Below are 19281 nucleotides of genomic sequence, written 5' to 3'. Positions count from 1 at the left end.
GAATAATGTCTGAGCTGAGATAGGTGAATAATGTCCGAGCTGAGATAGGTGAATAATGTCCAGGCTGAGATAGGTGAATAATGTCCGAGCTGAGATAGGTGAATAATGTCCCAGCTGATAGGTGAATAATGTCCTGGCTGAGATAGGTGAATAATGTCCCGGCTGAGATAGGTGAATAATATCCCGGCTGAGATAGGTGAATAATATCCCAGCTGAGATAGGTGAATAATATCCCAGCTGAGATAGGTGAATAATGTCCGAGCTGAGATAGGTGAATAATGTCCGAGCTGAGATAGGTGAATAATGTCTGAGCTGAGATAGGTGAATAATGTCCAGGCTGAGATAGGTGAATAATGTCCCAGCTGAGATAGGTGAATAATGTCCCAGCTGAGATAGGTGAATAATGTCCAGGCTGAGATAGGTGAATAATGTCCAGGCTGAGATAGGTGAATAATGTCCCAGCTGAGATAGGTGAATAATGTCCCAGCTGAGATAGGTGAATAATGTCCAAGCGATAGGTGAATAATGTCTGAGCTGAGATAGGTGAATAATGTCCGAGCTGAGATAGGTGAATAATGTCCAGGCTGAGATAGGTGAATAATGTCCGAGCTGAGATAGGTGAATAATGTCCCAGCTGATAGGCGAATAATGTCCTGGCTGAGATAGGTGAATAATGTCCCGGCTGAGATAGGTGAATAATATCCCGGCTGAGATAGGTGAATAATATCCCAGCTGAGATAGGTGAATAATATCCCAGCTGAGATAGGTGAATAATGTCCGAGCTGAGATAGGTGAATAATGTCCGAGCTGAGATAGGTGAATAATGTCTGAGCTGAGATAGGTGAATAATGTCCAGGCTGAGATAGGTGAATAATGTCCCAGCTGAGATAGGTGAATAATGTCCCAGCTGAGATAGGTGAATAATGTCCAGGCTGAGATAGGTGAATAATGTCCAGGCTGAGATAGGTGAATAATGTCCCAGCTGAGATAGGTGAATAATGTCCCAGCTGAGATAGGTGAATAATGTCCCAGCTGAGATAGGTGAATAATGTCCGAGCTGAGATAGGTGAATAATGTCCCAGCTGAGATAGGTGAATAATGTCCGAGCTGAGATAGGTGAATAATGTCCCAGCTGAGATAGGTGAATAATGTCCCAGCTGAGATAGGTGAATAATGTCGAGGTTGAGATAGGTGAATAATGTCCAGGCTGAGATAGGTGAATAATGTCCAGGCTGAGATAGGTGAATAATGTCCAGGCTGAGATAGGTGAATAATGTCCAGGCTGAGATAGGTGAATAATGTCCAAGCTGAGATAGGTGAATAATGTCAAGTCAAGTCAAGAGTTTTAATTGTCACGGCATACAGGTATACAATGAAATGCGGGTGGTCTTGCCCGCAACGATGTGCAATACAGTGGTACATATAATAGAATCAAAAGAAGGAAACAACATTGTGCAGTAACAGGTAGCAGGTAACATGGAGTGACATCTCGGTATCTGTACATAGTTATTTACAGAGCATGTGGGACATGCTAGTTAGCTTTGGTAGTGCAATACACTGTTCCTGTTATTCTAATTTAAAGTGTCCTTTCCTTTGGCCATAAGTGTGCGTGTGTGCGACATGAGTGTGTGCCCGCTCATGTTAAAGTGTTAAGTGGCTGCTCGTGTGTGAGCGTGCACAGTGTGCGTGTCGTGTGTGTGTTCATGTGTGCTTGTGTGTGGACAGTTCAATGTTCTGAGCACTCAATGTTCATTGTTCATGGCTCTGATGGCCTGGGGGAAGAAGCTGAGCCTAAGCCGCTATGTCCTAGTAGCTGGGGTTCGCAGGCGTCTGCCTGACCTCAGCAGCTGAAACAGGCTGTTATTGGGGTGGTGAGGGTCTTTCATTATCCTGCAGGCTCTGGATTTGCACCTCTTGTTGTATAGAACCTGCAGGGGGGGTAGTGCAATACCCGTGGTACGCTCGGCTGAGCGCACCACTCTCTGTAGGGCCTTCTTGTCCTGTGCCGTGCTGTTTCCATACCAGGCAGTGATGTTTCCGGTCAGGATGCTCTCTACAGCTCCTGAGTAGAAGGACTGGAGTAATTTCCCCGATACTCTGAACTTCCTTAACTGTCTCAGGTGGTAGAGACGCTGTTTCGCCTTCTTTACTACTGTGTCTATGTGTGTTGACCATGTCAGGTCCTCTGAGATGTGGACCCCCAGGTACTTGAAGCTGCTCACCCTGTCCACGGTAGCCCCGTTAATCATCAGTGGTGTGTGCGTCTCCTGCTGTCCTCTCCTATAATCCACGATCAGCTCCTTGGTTTTACCAATGTTCAGGAGCAGGCTGTTGTCCTGGCACCAGCGTTCCAGTACCTCAACCTCCTCCCGGTAGGCCTTCTCGTCATTGTCCGAGATCAGCCCCACCACCACCGTGTCATCTGCGAACTTCACTATGGAGTTGGAGCTGAACTTGGCCACACAGTCGTGTGTGTAGAGTGAGTACAGCAGGGGGCTCAGAACACAGCCCTGGGGGGACCCGATGCTCAGGGTGATGGTGTTGGAGGTCTGACCCCCCACCCTGACCGCCTGGGGTCTTTCGCTCAGAAAGTCCAGTACCCAGGCGCTCAGGGCGGAGCTCAGACCTAGCTCGATCAGCTTGTCCACCAGTCTGGTGGGGACTATGGTGTTGAACGCTGAGCTGTAGTCAATGAACAACAGTCTCACATAGCCCCCCTTCTGACGGTCAAGGTGCGAGAGGGTGCTGTGCAGTACCTGGGAGACCGCGTCGTCGGTGGACCTGTTTGTCCTGTATGCAAATTGCATAGGGTCCATATCACTGGGGAGGGAGGCACAAATGTGGTCCTTGACCAGCCTCTCGAAACATTTCATGACCACAGAGGTGAGTGCCACCGGTCTGTAGTCATTTGGACATGCTGGGGAGGGTTTCTTCGGCACAGGGATGATGGTAGACATCTTGAAGCAGGCAGGGACCACTGACTCCGCCAGTGATTGATTAAATATGGCGGTGAACACAGGGGCCAGCTGGTTGGCACAGGTCTTGAGTATACGTCCTGTTATGCCATCTGGGCCAGCAGCCTTCCTGGTGTTCACCTGCATAAATGCTCTTCTCACACTGTGTTCCGACAACGAGAGAGCGTCCCCCCCCCCTCGCGGTTGCCCCCCCCCCTCCACAACAGCCGGCGCGCCAGTGACGTCACTAGCCGGAGAGCCAGCAGCACCACTGTCTACACCAAACCGAGCGTAGAAGATGTTGAGCTTGTCCGCGAGGGAGGCGTCGTCGCTCCCCATTGAGGGGGCGCTGACTTTATAGTCAGTTATTGTCTTCAGTCCCTGCCATAATCCTCTTGTGTCGTTTTGTGCCATTTGTGTCTCCAGTTTATCAGCATATGTCCTCTTAGCAAGTTTGACAGCCTTGCGTAGAGTATAGACTGAAGCCTTATACTCCTCCATGTTTCCTGACTCTCTACCCAGGTTGTAGGCGGTGGTACGAGAGTTCAGAGCTGCTCTAATAGTGCTATCCACCCACGGTTTCTGGTTTGGGAAAATCCGCACCGTTTTCCTGGGGACAATACCATCGGCTATTGTTGTGATGTAGCACACCACTGTGTCTGCTAGCTCACTGACGTCACTGGCGCTTCCTTTGAACATATCCCAATCCGTGTCTGCAAGCACGTCCTGGAGCGTGGCCTCTGATTCGTCGGTCCACTTCTTTGTCTCACGTGACAAGACGGCGTCACGTGATCTCTGTTGATATGCCGGAAATAGCAAGATGGAGTCATGATCGCTCGAGCTTGTGGACCCCGTTAATGGCGGAGCGGCTACTGCCTTGTAACCGGCTTTGAACGGGGAATAACAGTGGTCGAGTGTGTTTTTCCCTCTGGTGGAGCAAGCGATGTGCTGAAAAAAGGACGGCATCACTTTCTTCAGGTTGGCCTGGTTGAAATCGCCGGCCACTACCATCGCTGCGTCTGGGTGTTTGATCTGGTGTCTGTTGAGATGATCGTGTAGTTCGCCCAGCGCTTTGCCCGTATTCGCGTGTGGGGGAATATACACGGCAGTCATGACGACCGCGGTGAACTCCCTCGGGAGGTGAAACGGACGACATAGGATAGAAAGATGTTCCAAGTCCGGCGAACACGAGTTTGAGAGAACCTGCACCCCCTCGGGATTAACCCAGGAATTGTTCGTGATGAGGCAGACTCCGCCGCCGATGGTCTTTCCTGAGGCAGCGGTACGATCTGCACGTAAGACTGTCAAGGCATCCGAGGGAGATACGCTTTTGTCCGGAGTCGTCGACGTGAGCCATGTCTCTGTGAGACATATAATGTTGATGTCTCTCATCTCCCGTTGGAACCGGACCCTCGCTCTCAGGTCATCCATCCTACCCTCCAACGAACGGGCATTCGCCAGAAAGATGGATGGAATTGCTGGGCGGTAAGCAGCTCTTTTTAGTCTCAATCTGATACCTCCACGTCTCCCTCTGTGTCTCCTCCTGCCGTCGCCTTTGTCCTTTTCCTTGCCGCCATTCTCCCGTCTGATTTCTGCTGGCCATTCTAGGTCAAAAGTGTCTCCAAACTCCTCTTTGAGCCCGGGGTTCAGGTCCATAAGTGTCTGACGGTCGTATGACGTACCCGCCAGTGTTGCTTTAAATAAAAAAGTAGAAAAAACAAACATAATAGCTAAAAGTGAGTACATCGTTGCGGAGCTAAAACCAGAGGCGTCTGACCAGGGTCGCGTCCTCACCAATCCAGGCTGAGATAGGTGAATAATGTCCAGGCTGAGATAGGTGAATAATGTCCGAGCTGAGATAGGTGAATAATGTCCGAGCTGAGATAGGTGAATAATGTCCCAGCTGAGATAGGTGAATAATGTCCGAGCTGAGATAGGTGAATAATGTCCCAGCTGAGATAGGTGAATAATGTACAGGCTGAGATAGGTGAATAATGTCCGAGCTGAGATAGGTGAATAATGTCCAGGCTGAGATAGGTGAATAATGTCCGAGCTGAGATAGGTGAATAATGTCCAGGCTGAGATAGGTGAATAATGTCCAGGCTGAGATAGGTGAATAATGTCCCAGCTGAGATAGGTGAATAATGTCCCAGCTGAGATAGGTGAATAATGTCCGAGCTGAGATATGTGAATAATGTCCAGACTGAGATAGGTGAATAATGTCCAGGCTGAGATAGGTGAATAATGTCCAGGCTGAGATAGGTGAATAATGTCCCAGCTGAGATAGGTGAATAATGTCCGAGCTGAGATAGGTGAATAATGTCGAGGCTGAGATAGGTGAATAATGTCCGAGCTGAGATAGGTGAATAATGTCCAGGCTGAACTGAGATAGGTGAATAATGTCCAGGCTGAACTGAGATAGGTGAATAATGTCCGAGCTGAGATAGGTGAATAATGTCGAGGCTGAGATAGGTGAATAATGTCCGAGCTGAGATAGGTGAATAATGTCCGAGCTGAGATAGGTGAATAATGTCCAGGCTGAGATAGGTGAATAATGTCTGAGCAGAACCACCTCTCAGAAAAGGGCCAATATGGAAATCCACTAGCCAGAAGTCTGATGCATCTTTTCATTTAAATTTTTTTTACTTGAAAAAAATATGATAAAGGTAGTGCTAAACGAGGCGGAACACAATAATCCATCTTGAATGTGCCAGAGAGCACCTTACAAAGGGCACATCAGCGGGATATCACTAAATACTCTCCACATCAAACAGTGATTAATTAGACGAAGGTGCATCTGTGTGAGGAGGACAATGCAAATTGCGCTGGACTATGTTAGGTGAGTGTAGAAGAAGAAGTCTTTTATTTGTCACACAGCAACACACGCATGTAAGATGGGCGACACACACGCGCACACACACACACACCAGGTCGCCTGTCGCACAATGAGGTGCCTAATGTCACTCTATATCACTCCTCCCCTAATGTCACTCTATCTCACTCCTCCCTTAATGTCACTCTCTCACTCCTCCCCTATTGTCACTCTATCTCACTCCTCCCCTAACGTCTCTCTCACTGCTCCCGTGCACTAATTTGAGATAAAAGGTTGTGGTGAGAGCTATGTGGTAGTTTCCATGACTAAATGTCAGTGTTTTATGATTTGTTTTGTTTTATGATTTATTTTGGGTTATCTTTTCTATAAATTATAGTACAATAATAGGGTTGAGGTTTTACAAGCATTTTTATAAAAGTTGACGAGGCGAACCTAAAATATCACAAAATAGGTACTATTGTTAACACTTTCAGTGCCACCAGGGGGCGCACGACTTAGTGCTTGAATGCCACCATCGGCGTCAATGTTAACGTTAATATCGCCTAATCTATGTTTTAAATTATGGCTATGTGTCTAATCTGCCCGTCGCTTATCAAATAATAATTTTCCAGTCAGTGTTGTCATGGCAGATTGGTTTTTTATCGCTTCATTTCCGTTTGAGAGCATTTTGAAAAGCGCCTGTTTTCAGGTGAAAAACAACCTATTCTATGATAATCGTCTTTTACTGGAATATTCCAGAACGTTGATATTTGTCGGCCTATTTATGAATAGTTTTCAAATAAACGCTAGATGAACGATAGTATATGTGCACCCACGCACGTTCGAGCCGTGCGCTGATAATAGCTGCTTTCATTTCCTCATGGATTTTACAGTGAAACAGCTAGAGCACATATCACAAAAAAGCTTATATCTCCTCGAAAACGAGTCTGATTATCCTAACACTGATAACATAGATTCCTTACCTGACATCAGATGGTATCCAAATGGTATATTCCAATTCCTGATCACCATTAGAAAAAATCGATAAGTGTATAGATCTAACGTTTATACAGTAGAATTCGTGATCCGCGGGGCTCAGAGGATCCAGAATGAACTCTGGTAACCCCGGCTGCATCAGTGGACTGGAAAATGTGGACTGGAATATTTTTTTTCCCCCATCCATTTTCATTGAGTCCATTCCAAAAGGGTGATTTACCATCTGGGAGATGATAGGGGGCGCTTTTTTCACATCTGATCGCCGGCGGCCCTTGGGTAGGCTAGGGTAGGCTCGCGTGATGCAATATGATTTCAGATCGCTAAGAAAATAATAATAATAATAATTCTGAAAAATCTCATGAGTGGCTTTCAACGTAACTATCGTAAACACGAGATTAGCCGTGAGTGGCTCTCAAAGTGTTAATGGATCCCACCACTCCACCTTAACGTTGTTAACTCACTGAGGTCTGGAGGCCTCGGCCTGGTCCGTCTGCAGCTTCTCCCCCCCCTCCACCTCCATGGTGCAGTACACAATCCGGTTGGGGGCCACCGACTTCAGCCCCTGCACCTCCACGATCACTATCTGGAGGAACAGACGGCGACAGGAGAAGACGGGGTCAGAGACACGTCTACGTTCTGTCGTCTGTCTGCAATAATAAAGTGGCCTGGCTCCTTTAAGCAGAGGCAGAACAAAAAGAGGGGAAAAAAAAAATTCCACCCTGCAGATAATGTGATGGGAACAGATTTGGTAGCGGTTACGTCTCTGTCCCTGACGCGTCTATTCGAAGATTAACGGGTTCATGCTTACGCGTTCGCGTTTTGCGAATCTGATTGGCCACTGCCGTTTCTGGTGCGATCTGATTGGCCACAGGCGTTTCTGGTCATGTGACATGTGCGCCCAATCGCGTGACGCGCCCATTTCCGCCTCGACCAGCAGCAAACGACCTAACGCCTAGTTTATCACTGGTTAAGCTTAGGCGACTCTTTCCAAGTTGGTTAAGGTTAGAGTTTGGAATCAGGGCTGGTGTTCTATGGCCCTGCTCTAAGACAAACTCTAACCTTAACCAACTTCGAAAGAGTGCCTAAGCTTAACCGGCGAAAGAACTTGCCGTCACACGATTGGTGCGACCAGAAACATCAGTGGCCAATCAGAGCGCAAAACGCGAACGCGGAAGCATGAACCGGTTAGGCTTCGAATAGACGCGTCGGGGACACTCGAGAGGGGGAGTACTCAGCCCCCCCCCCCCCCCTACGACTCAACTGTAGTTCTTTATACTGCATTAGGTACTGTATGTACGCCGGCAGGCCACACACAAAGGGGTTAATAATATTAAGTCACTCGCATCTGTGTGTGCGTTTTTTTTTATTTTTTTTGTCAAAGATCAGTGGCACTAGCGGACATCGAAATTCTAGCTACACCTGTGTATACCAAGTATATATACTAGTATATTAGTATGTATACTATATAACTAAGGCACAAGGAACTATAAAAGAAGGAAGGGTCATTACATCACATTGGTGCCAAGTGTGAAAACGTTCAGTTCGGCCGACATCGAGTTGAATTAGCGCCATCTCCTCATCATTTAAACAGGTTATTATCTCGGATGTCAGAATTATCAGTAATTTGTTGCATTGTTAAAACTAGCTAACATTGATATTATTGATTGACGTATATTTCCTCCTATAGCTGGTCTATTTGTGAAGTGGCACCAAAGTCTGGCCCCAAGCGGAGCATATAGAACGCTGCTGTTCTCACGTGATGACCCTTCCTTCTCTTAGAGTTTCCTTGCTTGCAGGAAACACACTTCATTCATAACGAGTTACTCCTATATGCTACTTGCACGCCTGTAGAGTTTACTTATAGACACCTCTAGCGTGAAGGACAGCACCACGTCGGACTTGGAGAGCAGGTCCCCCTCGTCCCCCATGTCCAGGAAGGAGTTGTTCATGGGGGACCTCTTCAGCTTCTGCCGCAGGTCGGGCCCCAGGCCCTTGGACACGGGCAGGCTCTCCAGGTTGGCCATCAGCAGGTTGACGGAGGACCGCAGCTCCTCCACGAACAGGGCCTCCATGTCGCCCGACACGAACGCGGGGTATCGCCTCTCCTGCGACCGAGAGGGGGGAGGGGCACGGGATTAAGGTTAACCCTTTCACTGTGACAATACAGAAGGTTAGCGGAGCTAATGATGGAGCATCGCCGTCGGTTGTGTGATAGTAAAGGGTTAACCTTCTGCCCTGTGTGGCAGTGAAAGGGTTAAGATCATAATAATAATAATAATAGATTTCATTTATATAGCACACTTTAAACTCAGTGGGCTCTCAAGGTGCTTCACAGCAGAAGGAAAGCAAAATTAAAAATAGAATAAAAAGGTTTAAAACATAAAAACATTTAAAATGAACAAAATAAAATAAAATAAAATAGACAAAACATAGGAGCAGAGGAAAAAAAACAGGCCCTATTGGAAGGCAGAGCAAAACAAATGGGGTTTAAGGCTGCGGCCTTGAAGGCAGCAATGGAGACTGATCAGGGTATTAAAGTGTTAACGTTCTGATCAGTGATCATGCAGTGGTCAAATAAAAAGGAGGCTAAACTGTGCGGATTCCAGTCGATCGCATTAACGTGACGTTTTATTTTCCATGTAACTTGCATCAGTCTGGTATTACGTAGTTCTAATCCACACAATGAATTGCAACATAAAAGGACATTTATTTTAAAAAAGTATAATAATAATACATAATTTATAATAAATTAATACCATTCCATTTCTTGCCTACAGGTGGCGCTATTGACGCGCAGTATAGTCTCCTGAATGTTGCCATAGCTGGTAGCCCTGTGGCATTCTAGCTATTCATTTGCCCAGGGTTAGAAATTAACATTTTTTTTCAAGGGCTTTTTTTGCCCCCCTTAATTGATTTTCGGGGGCTTTTTTTTGTATTTCGGGGGCACTGAATTTTTATGATAAACGGTAGGGGTGGGACGGTTCACAAAATGGACGGTTTGGTTCATATCACGAATTTGGGGTCACGGTTTTCAGTTCGATATACGTTAATTTTTATTAAAAAAAATGTAACACTCAAATCTAAAAGTCAAGATAGACTGCGCTCACAAATTATAACACTGGGTGCTGAAATCCCGTCGAGTATAATAGAAAAAGAAAGCAATACGCTTGGACCAGCACTCACAGATTTTGGTATATTTAATGGCAGCCTGAAACAAACATGTTTCGGAACATAATCGTTCCGAAACATGTTTGTTTCAGGCTGCCATTAAATATACCAAAATCTGTGAGTGCTGGTCCAAGCGTATTGCTTTCTTTTTCTATAACACTCAAATCTAAACATGTTTCTCATTTATTAAAAATAAAATAAAAGGTTTACAGTGTTTACAGCCTTAAATAATGTTTGGCACACAAAGACCGAACTGACTGAAAAATATAGGCTACATTTGTCAAAGTATTAATTTAGTGCAAACAAACAATATGCTCAGCCAGCACTAGACTTTCCTTTCTTTAATTAATATAAACACACAAAAACAATGTCAACCATGTTTAAATTCCCTGCTTGTCAGTTCTTAATGGAAAGATTCGTTTTCTGCTTGAAATTATTGTGTTTCTGTCTACATATATTTAGACTAACATTATTTAAATATTGAGTGCAACTGTGGTGGATTACGTAATTCGGTGAGTTGGAACTATCTATGGGTTGGCGCCGGGTCCCCACGGACATTTTAGCGTGTGGCACCGCCACCTTCAGCTCCGGTCACGTTAGGAGCAGTTCATAACGTCAACAAGCAGCGCGAAAGCGGCAATAGTCCCGGTTGGAGTTAGTAAAACACAGTTGTATGTTAGCCTTCTTGGATGTTGAATAAACGCCTATCATTGTCTTTAAACACCCCGCCTCTCAGACTCCCATTTCCTCCTCTGCTACAGTAGCTAGTAGCTACGGTGTTAGCTGTTGTTGTGAAGGGCTAGCTAGCTAACAGCTACAAACATTGTACAAACTGCTAACGCTATGGCAAGATGTGTGTAGGCCTATGTAATGTTAATGGCTATGTTTTTAAAGTCGTAATGAAGATTGATTTATATTGTGCGTGCCATTTTTACACAAACTGACTAGCACCTGGCTGCTGCTGCTGCTGCTGCAGCCAGTGCAGAACACCGGCTCCGCCAAATGATTTTTTTTATTTGCGCGTCATCTGAACCGTATACGATACACAGACGCTCCATTACCGGATAAATATATATAATTAGTAAACTGTCGGGGGCATTAAGTGCCCCCCTTAACTGATTTTCGAGGGCATTTTATCCATTTTCAAGGGCATTATGCCCCAAGCCCCCGTTAATTTCGAACCCTGCATTTGCCTATTTTATCTCCTACAATTTCCTACCAGGTACCCTTCTGTAGAATAATGCACAAATATACATATATTTACAATTAAATAATGGCTTGTTGTCTAACTAGAGGTTAACTGATAGTCGATTTCTTTATTTAAATAAAAAAAATTAAAAGTTATGTTTAATTTTTTTCTTTTTTTTCTCCCATTTTCTATTTTTTTCTCCCATCCCAATTTCGTATCGTCCAATTCTACCCTCCCCTGTCTTGAACGCTGTTAGACTATGCCTCCCACAGGCCGGCTGCAATGTGGACGAAGCCTTGCATCACGTGTCCCCTCCGGTACTCGAGGAGGCAGCCGTCGCATCTTTTCACCTGCACAGCGTGATCTCTCAGCGGCGAGGGTCTGCGTGGGAGGGACACGCCGCCCCCGCCGCTTCCTGATTCTGCTGCGCAGGCGCACCAACCGACCTGTAGGAGTCGCTGTCCACAACGTCCGATCCCCACCCACCAGCTTCCCACCCCCTAATACTGCCAATTGTGTTAGTATTAACGACCAGCCAAGCTGATAGCTTTGTTGAGTTTTTTCTATCGGGCAGTCCAGTAGAGAGAGAGAGAGAGAGAGAGAGAGGAGGAAATGGGAGACAGACCGGAGAAGACATTCGGCAAAGATCACCGGGTCCGGGAGTCGAACCCGGGTCGGCCGCGTTGCACCGTAGTGCTGTATGCCGTGCGCCACTCGGGCACCCCTGATAGTCGACTTTTAAAGGCCGATATAATGATAGTTTGGAGCAGGAAAAAACAGATATATAAAAAAATTTAAAAATCATGTACGTGATAAACGTCTTTGACGTTGCTAGGCAACCCAACTGATAAAAGGACCCCGGTGGGTTGGGCAGTTGGGCAGATCGGATAGTCAAGGCTAATTGGTAGCGTGGCTCAGGGCTACCGGCCGCCAGAAGAAACAAGCTAACAGTGGCGTTTAATGAAGCGGATATAACGATACTTTCTGATAAAACCACCTGTAGGGAAGATGGCGTTCTTGTCGTGGATGGTTAGGTACATCCTTGTGGGCTTTTATCTCTGTGGCAGAAGGCTGCACGTGTTTGCTTATGAGATGAACACTTTAACATTTTAACATTTATATCCTGGTACTAAACGGTGGATACCAAACGGAGAAGGTAAAGATGACTTTAAAGTTTAAACTGTTAAACAGTAATCCGGAAATGTTGTATTGCACTGTAAAAAACTGATTTTATATGTCTGCACTTTATGTGCTAATTTCATGTCTATTCTTTTTTTTTATCCACTTTTTCTCCCATTTTCTATATTTTTCTCCCATCCCAATTTCGTATCATCCAATTCAACCCTCCCCTGTCACGAACGCTGTTTCTTGCCTCCCACAAGCCGGCTGCAATGTGGACTAAGTCATACATAGCACAAGTCCCCTCCGGTACTTGAGGTAACAGCAGTCGCATCTTTTCACCTGCGCAGCTCGATCTCTCAGTGGCGAGGAGTAACGCGTGGGAGGCTCACGCTGCCCCCGACACTTCCTGATTCTACTGCGCAGGCGCACCAACCGACCTGTAGGAGTCGATGTCCACAACGCCCGATCCCCACCCATCAGTTTCCCACCCCCTAATACGGCCAATGTGTATTAGTATGAACGGCCAGCTAAACTGAAAGCAATGTGGAGCGCTGGGCTCGAACAGGCAAGCCCAGCGTCTCCGTCATTTGTGGCGAGCGCCTTGCCCACTACGCCACGTAGCCGCCCAATTTCATGTCTATTCTACTACTTATTGCACTGCACTATTGCACATCTTACTCTTTTTATTATTGTCTATTTTTAAAACTGAATCAAACCATAAACAAGGTGGGCTGAAAAACTGATTTTATATGTCTGCACTTTATGTGCTCATTTTATGCCCGTCTTTTTTCTGTTGTGAAGCACTTTGAGCTGCAATTATTTTATGAAAGGTGCTATACAAATAAAGTGTATTATTATTATTATTATTATTATTATTATTATTATTATTATTATTATTATTATTATTATTATTATTATTATTATTATTATTGGTGAATTCAAAACTCGTTTCGGTGTCGGGCAGGTGTCTGGGCTGGTGTCAGGGCTGGTGTCAGGGCAGGTGTCTGGGCTGGTGTCAGGGCAGGTGTCTGGGCTGGTGTCAGGGCTGGTGTCTGGGCTGGTGTCAGGGCAGGTGTCTGGGCTGGTGTCAGGGCTGGTGTCTGGGCTGGTGTCAGGGCTGGTGTCAGGGCTGGTGTCAGGGCTGGTGTCAGGGCTGGTGTCAGGGCTGGTGTCTGGTGTCAGGTCTGGTGTCAGGGCTGGTGTCAGGGCTGGTGTCTGGTGTCAGGGCTGGTGTCAGGGCTGGTGTCTGGTGTCAGGGCTGGTGTCAGGGCTGGTGTCAGGGCTGGTGTCTGGTGTCAGGGCTGGTGTCAGGGCTGGTGTCTGGTGTCAGGGCTGGTGTCAGGGCTGGTGTCAGGGCTGGTGTCTGGTGTCAGGGCTGGTGTCAGGGCTGGTGTCTGGTGTCAGGGCTGGTGTCTGGTGTCAGGGCTGGTGTCAGGGCTGGTGTCAGGGCTGGTGTCAGGGCTGGTGTCAGGGCTGGTGTCAGGGCTGGTGTCAGGTCTGGTGTCAGGGCTGGTGTCAGGGCTGGTGTCTGGTGTCAGGGCTGGTGTCAGGGCTGGTGTCAGGGCTGGTGTCAGGGCTGGTGTCAGGGCTGGTGTCAGGGCTGGTGTCTGGTGTCAGGGCTGGTGTCAGGGCTGGTGTCAGGGCTGGTGTCAGGGCTGGTGTCAGGGCTGGTGTCTGGTGTCAGGGCTGGTGTCAGGGCTGGTGTCAGGGCTGGTGTCAGGGCTGGTGGCTGGTGTCAGGGCTGGTGTCAGGGCTGGTGTCAGGGCTGGTGTCAGGGCTGGTGTCAGGGCTGGTGTCTGGGCTGGTGTCAGGGCTGGTGTCAGGGCTGGTGTCTGGTGTCAGGGCTGGTGTCAGGGCTGGTGTCTGGGCTGGTGTCAGGGCTGGTGGCTGGTGTCAGGGCTGGTGTCAGGGCTGGTGTCAGGGCTGGTGTCAGGGCTGGTGTCAGGGCTGGTGTCAGGGCTGGTGTCAGGGCTGGTGTCAGGGCTGGTGTGGGGGCTGGTCAGAGCCCCATGCGTTGTCTATGGAGCAGACCCAGATTTTAGCTCACAAATGTGAGAGTCCTCCCATTTAGTTTCTAGGACAGAATGTTGCATATTCACTATGTTCACTATATTCACTACATATTCAATATTCAATATTGACTGAACTGTCGTGAAGCACAGGAATAGCATGCATACATACATACGAATTCTTTAAATGGGTGGCATCCCCCTTTAAAATGACTGCTTTGACATACCACTGGCATATAGTTGCCACACTAGTTTATTACATACGAAAACTGGACTTGCCCTTAAAGAGAATGAGAAGATAGTAAATTATACAGTTTTTTTTTTTTATATAGAGGTGTCATATCGGTCTGCCTAAAAGTGATCATCTGGAATTCGATTGATGTAGATGTAATTTTAAAAGCCTGGCGATATAAATGTTTCCTTTCTCTACCTTCAATTAAAGACTGCCTGAAGGGAGGTGGGGGTGAGGTGAAGGGAAGTGGGGGTGAGGTGAAGGGAAGTGGGGGTGAGGTGAAGGGAAGTGGGGGTGAGGTGTGCACAGACAGTGATTTTCACATTAAAGCGCTTGTGTTCCTCTTCTACAAGACAGCTGCACAGACAGTGATTTTCACATTAAAGCGCTTGTGTTCCTCTTCAGCTGACAGCTGACCGCGTGCATAATGACGTGTGCCGAATCGGGATCTTACTATTCATATCCGGCTTAAATGTAGGATGCAGCATGATATTCATATGAATTAGCCGAGTAAGGTACTGTATATCCTACCTTTAGCTGGTTATGTCCTTATGTTGGTGGTTTGTGCGTGCGTACCCGTTGTTAAAATATTTAAACACATTTTTATAATTGTACACATCGTCATCCATTATCCCTTATGCCTCTCTATGATACATAATTGTGGGGTGTTCCAAACCTATCTTATTATTATTATTATTATTATTATTATTATTATTATTATTATTATTATTATTATTATTATTATTATTATTATTATTATTATTATTATTATTATTATTATTATTATTATTATTGTCTCATGCAAAATAATACATCATCTCATCTGCATACATAATATAAAACAATGATATAATTATAATAAATCAAATTAACCTCACTGTTGAACATGAGGAATTTGAAATGACTCTACTGTATGTACAGTAAGATGAATCAGACCGTACCTACTTTTGGGTTCAAGTTCAAGTTCAAGTTTCTTTAATAGTTGTCATACAGAAGTACAGAATACTTTCATACAAAATGCTTCTTACTGTTACGCTCCAGAGACTGTGCTAGACAAGATAGTATCAAATAACATAGTATAGCATGTAATTTAGAAGAAGAAAATGAGGTCACAGTGTTCGGTATAGACATATGTACAATGTTCTGAGTTACCATATAATATACAATACTATGCAGTGTACTAATGTACAGTACTATATAGTGCAAAGCAGAAATGGGATGAGGTACAATTTAGGTACAATTTACAGTAAGGTGTACGAGTTGTAGTGCAATCCTTCATCAATAAATATAAAGTGTGGGGAGTGGGTGCTACAGTGTGTTTGTTTAAAGTGGGTGTGTGCTATAAAGTGTGTGGAGTGGGTGCTACAGTGTGTTTGTTTAAAGTGAGTGTGTGCGTGTGGATGTGTGTGCTATGTGCGTTTGGTGGTTGTTGTTGTGTAGTGTTCATTGTTCGTTTAGCAGCCTGATGGCCTGGGGATAGAAGCTTCTTCTGAGTCTTTCTGTGCTCGCCTTGAGACTCCGGTATCGCTTGCCTGACCGCAGCAGTTCAAAGAGGCAGTTGTTCGGGTGACTGGAGTCTTTAATGATTCTCTTAGCCTTGCCCTTGCAACGCTTGTTGTAAATGTTCTGGAGGGTGGGGAGCCCCCCTCCAATTGTGCGTTCGGCTGAACGTGTCACTCTTTGTAGTCTGCTCCGGTCTTGTGCAGTGCTATTCCCAAACCAGGAGGTGATGTTGCCGGTCAAGATGCTCTCTATTGTACATGAGTAGAAGTTCTTAAGGATCTTCTGACTGACTTGGAACTTCCTTAGGCGCCTGAGGAAGTAGAGGCGTTGTCGTGCCTTCTTCACAACACTGTCAATGTGTGTGGTCCATGTCAAGTCCTCGGATATGTAGGCTCCGAGGTACTTAAAGCTGTTGACTCTCTCAACCGGTGCCCCGTCGATGCTGAGGGGGCTGTAGTCCTTGACCCCCGACCTCCTGAAGTCCACAATCATCTCCTTTGTTTTGCTGACGTTCAGGGAGAGGCTGTTTTCCTGGCACCATCCCGCCAGGACCTTGACCTCTTCCAGGTAGGCCCTCTCGTCGTTGGCAGAGATCAGGCCCACCACCACTGTGTCGTCAGCAAATTTGATGATTGTATTGCTACTCCGCTGAGCCACACAGTCGTGTGTGTACAGGGAGTAGAGGAGGGGACTCAGAACACAGCCCTGGGGGGCCCCTATGTTGAGGGTGATGGATGAGGAGGTGCAGTTGCCTGCTCTCACCACCTGGGGTCTGCCAGTCAGGAAGTCCAAGACCCACTGGCAGAGGTCATAGTTCAAGCCCAGGTCCCTGAGCTTGGCTATGAGTATGGAGGGGACTATGGTATTGAATGCCGAGCTGTAGTCGATGAATAGCATTCTCACATAGTTCCCCTGCCTCTTGTCCAGGTGTGATGCTGCTGTGTGCAGCACATGGGCTATGGCGTCCTCCGTGGACCTGTTGGTGCGGTATGCAAATTGCAGCGGGTCCATGTTGATGGGGAGGGAGGAGCAGATGTAGCCCTTTACTAGCTTCTCAAAGCACTTCATGGCTATGGAGGTGAGAGCTACAGGGCGGTAGTCGTTGAGGCAAGCAGGCTTGGATTTTTTGGGTACAGGGATAATAGTGGACTTCTTCAGGCAGGTGGGGATGACAGCCTGTTCTAAGGACAGGTTAAATATGTCAGTGAATACTGGGGCCAGTTGGTCGGCACAGACTTTTAGGACGCGGCCGGGGATGCCGTCCGGACCTGCTGCCTTCCTGATATTCACTTTTTTAAAGGTCCGCCTCACCTCATGCTCTGTTACCCTGAACACTGCGCCTCCATCAGCAGCCGACCCCCCCCCAGTTTCAAGTTTCTTTATTAGTTGACATGCAAAGATACAGAATACCTTCACATGGAATGCTTTTTTCTGTTATGCTCCTATGAGGAAAAACAGACACCATTCCTATTGACCGCCATTGTATTTGGCCTGTATAGAAACCACCAGAAGAACACTTATATTGTTTGAAATGTTTGTTTTGTTAAGTTTAAGTCAAGCAATTACTTTCCAACACTGGCCACCATTGAGTGAAAATTACGCTTATGAATCTCAAGCGACCTAAAACAAGTAGTAATGACTATTTCTGGGCCATGAAAGTCTTCAACGTGATTTATATCCCTATGTTTTGAATAGTGTTTGTGATGAAGAAGAAGAGAAAACAAAATGAAAAAGAAAATGAATTAAAAAAAAAACTATTTTTTATTAAATTAAAAGAAAAAAAGAAAAAAATTTGAGAAAAATAAGATAAAAGATAAAGGGAATAAATAAATAAAAATTATAATTGAAGAAGAAATAAAAATAAAAATAAAAAAATAAATAAAAAAAAAGATGAAGATGAAGATGAATAAGAAGAAGAAGAACTCTTACTCTGGCCACCTTCTCCGCCAGCTGCAGCCTCCCGTCCAACTCTCTGCGGATCTGCGCCGCCTGTTCGTCCACATTGTCCAACTGAAGAGGAGGAAAGAGAACCAACCAATTAACAGGTGAAAAGTAGAGCCCGGCCGATTAATTTAAAAATCGGCTGATATTGACCTATTACAGATAAATCGGTATTGGCCCGATATTGACCTATCGCAGATATATCGGTATCGGACGATATTGACCTATCGCAGACATATCGGTATCGGACGATATTGACCTATCGCAGACAAGTTATTTTCTTAAAGTGTCCTTTTCCTTCCTTTAAAGTGTCCTTTTCTTGTGTGTTTAAAGTGACCTGTGGTGTGTGTGTGTGAGTGCAGAATGTTGTGTGTGTGTGTGTGTGTGTGTGTGTGTGTGTGTGTGTGTTCATGTGTGCTTGTGTGTGGAGAGATCAGTGTTCATTCTTCTGATACCTCTGGGTGACCCCATCACCTCCCATGGCTTCTCATACCACTGCTCTGCCAGTGACCCCATCACCTCCCATGGCTTCTCATACCACTGCTCTGCCAGTAACCCCATCACCTCCCATGCCTTCTCATACCACTGCTCTGCCAGTAACCCCATCACCTCCCATGGCTTCTCATACCACTGCTCTGCCAGTAACCCCATCACCTCCCATGGCTTCTCATACCACTGCTCTGCCAGTAACCCCATCACCTCCCATGGCTTCTCATACCACTGCTCTGCCAGTAACCCCATCACCTCCCATGCCTTCTCATACCACTGCTCTGCCAGTAACCCCATCACCTCCCATGCCTTCTCATACCACTGCTCTGCCAGTAACCCCATCACCTCCCATGCCTTTTCATACCACTGCTCTGCCAGTAACCCCATCACCTCCAATGCCTTCTCATACCACTGCTCTGCCAGTAACCCCATCACCTCCAATGCCTTCTCATACCACTGCTCTGCCAGTAACCCCATCACCTCCAATGCCTTCTCATACCACTGCTCTGCCAGTAACCCCATCACCTCCAATGCCTTCTCATACCACTGCTCTGCCAGTGACCCCATCACCTCCCATGGCTTCTCATACCACTGCTCTGCCAGTAACCCCATCACCTCCCATGGCTTCTCATACCACTGCTCTGCCAGTAACCCCATCACCTCCCATGCCTTCTCATACCACTGCTCTGCCAGTAACCCCATCACCTCCCATGGCTTCTCATACCACTGCTCTGCCAGTAACCCCATCACCTCCCATGCCTTCTCATACCACTGCTCTGCCAGTAACCCCATCACCTCCCATGCCTTCTCATACCACTGCTCTGCCAGTAACCCCCTCACCTCCCATGGCTTCTCATACCACTGCT

At 46.5% G+C, this 19281-nt stretch overlaps 1 protein-coding gene across 1 annotated transcript in view; it reads right to left on the bottom strand.

Moving 5' to 3' along the window:
* Positions 1-19281, bottom strand: part of cadps2 (Ca++-dependent secretion activator 2) — a gene marked incomplete at its 3' end in the record, with an annotated part of 521480 nt that overhangs the window by 247242 nt on the left and 254957 nt on the right. Inside the window, 3 exon segments of the mRNA XM_084334474.1 lie at positions 7224-7345; positions 8631-8867; positions 17915-17995. Coding sequence (XP_084190600.1) covers positions 7224-7345; positions 8631-8867; positions 17915-17995 — 440 coding nt within the window.

This window comes from Notolepis coatsorum, assembly GCF_963971535.1.
Source record: "Notolepis coatsorum genome assembly, chromosome: 18".
Classification (NCBI taxonomy): domain Eukaryota; kingdom Metazoa; phylum Chordata; class Actinopteri; order Aulopiformes; family Paralepididae; genus Notolepis; species Notolepis coatsorum.
This window is presented reverse-complemented; position numbering and strand designations above follow the sequence as displayed.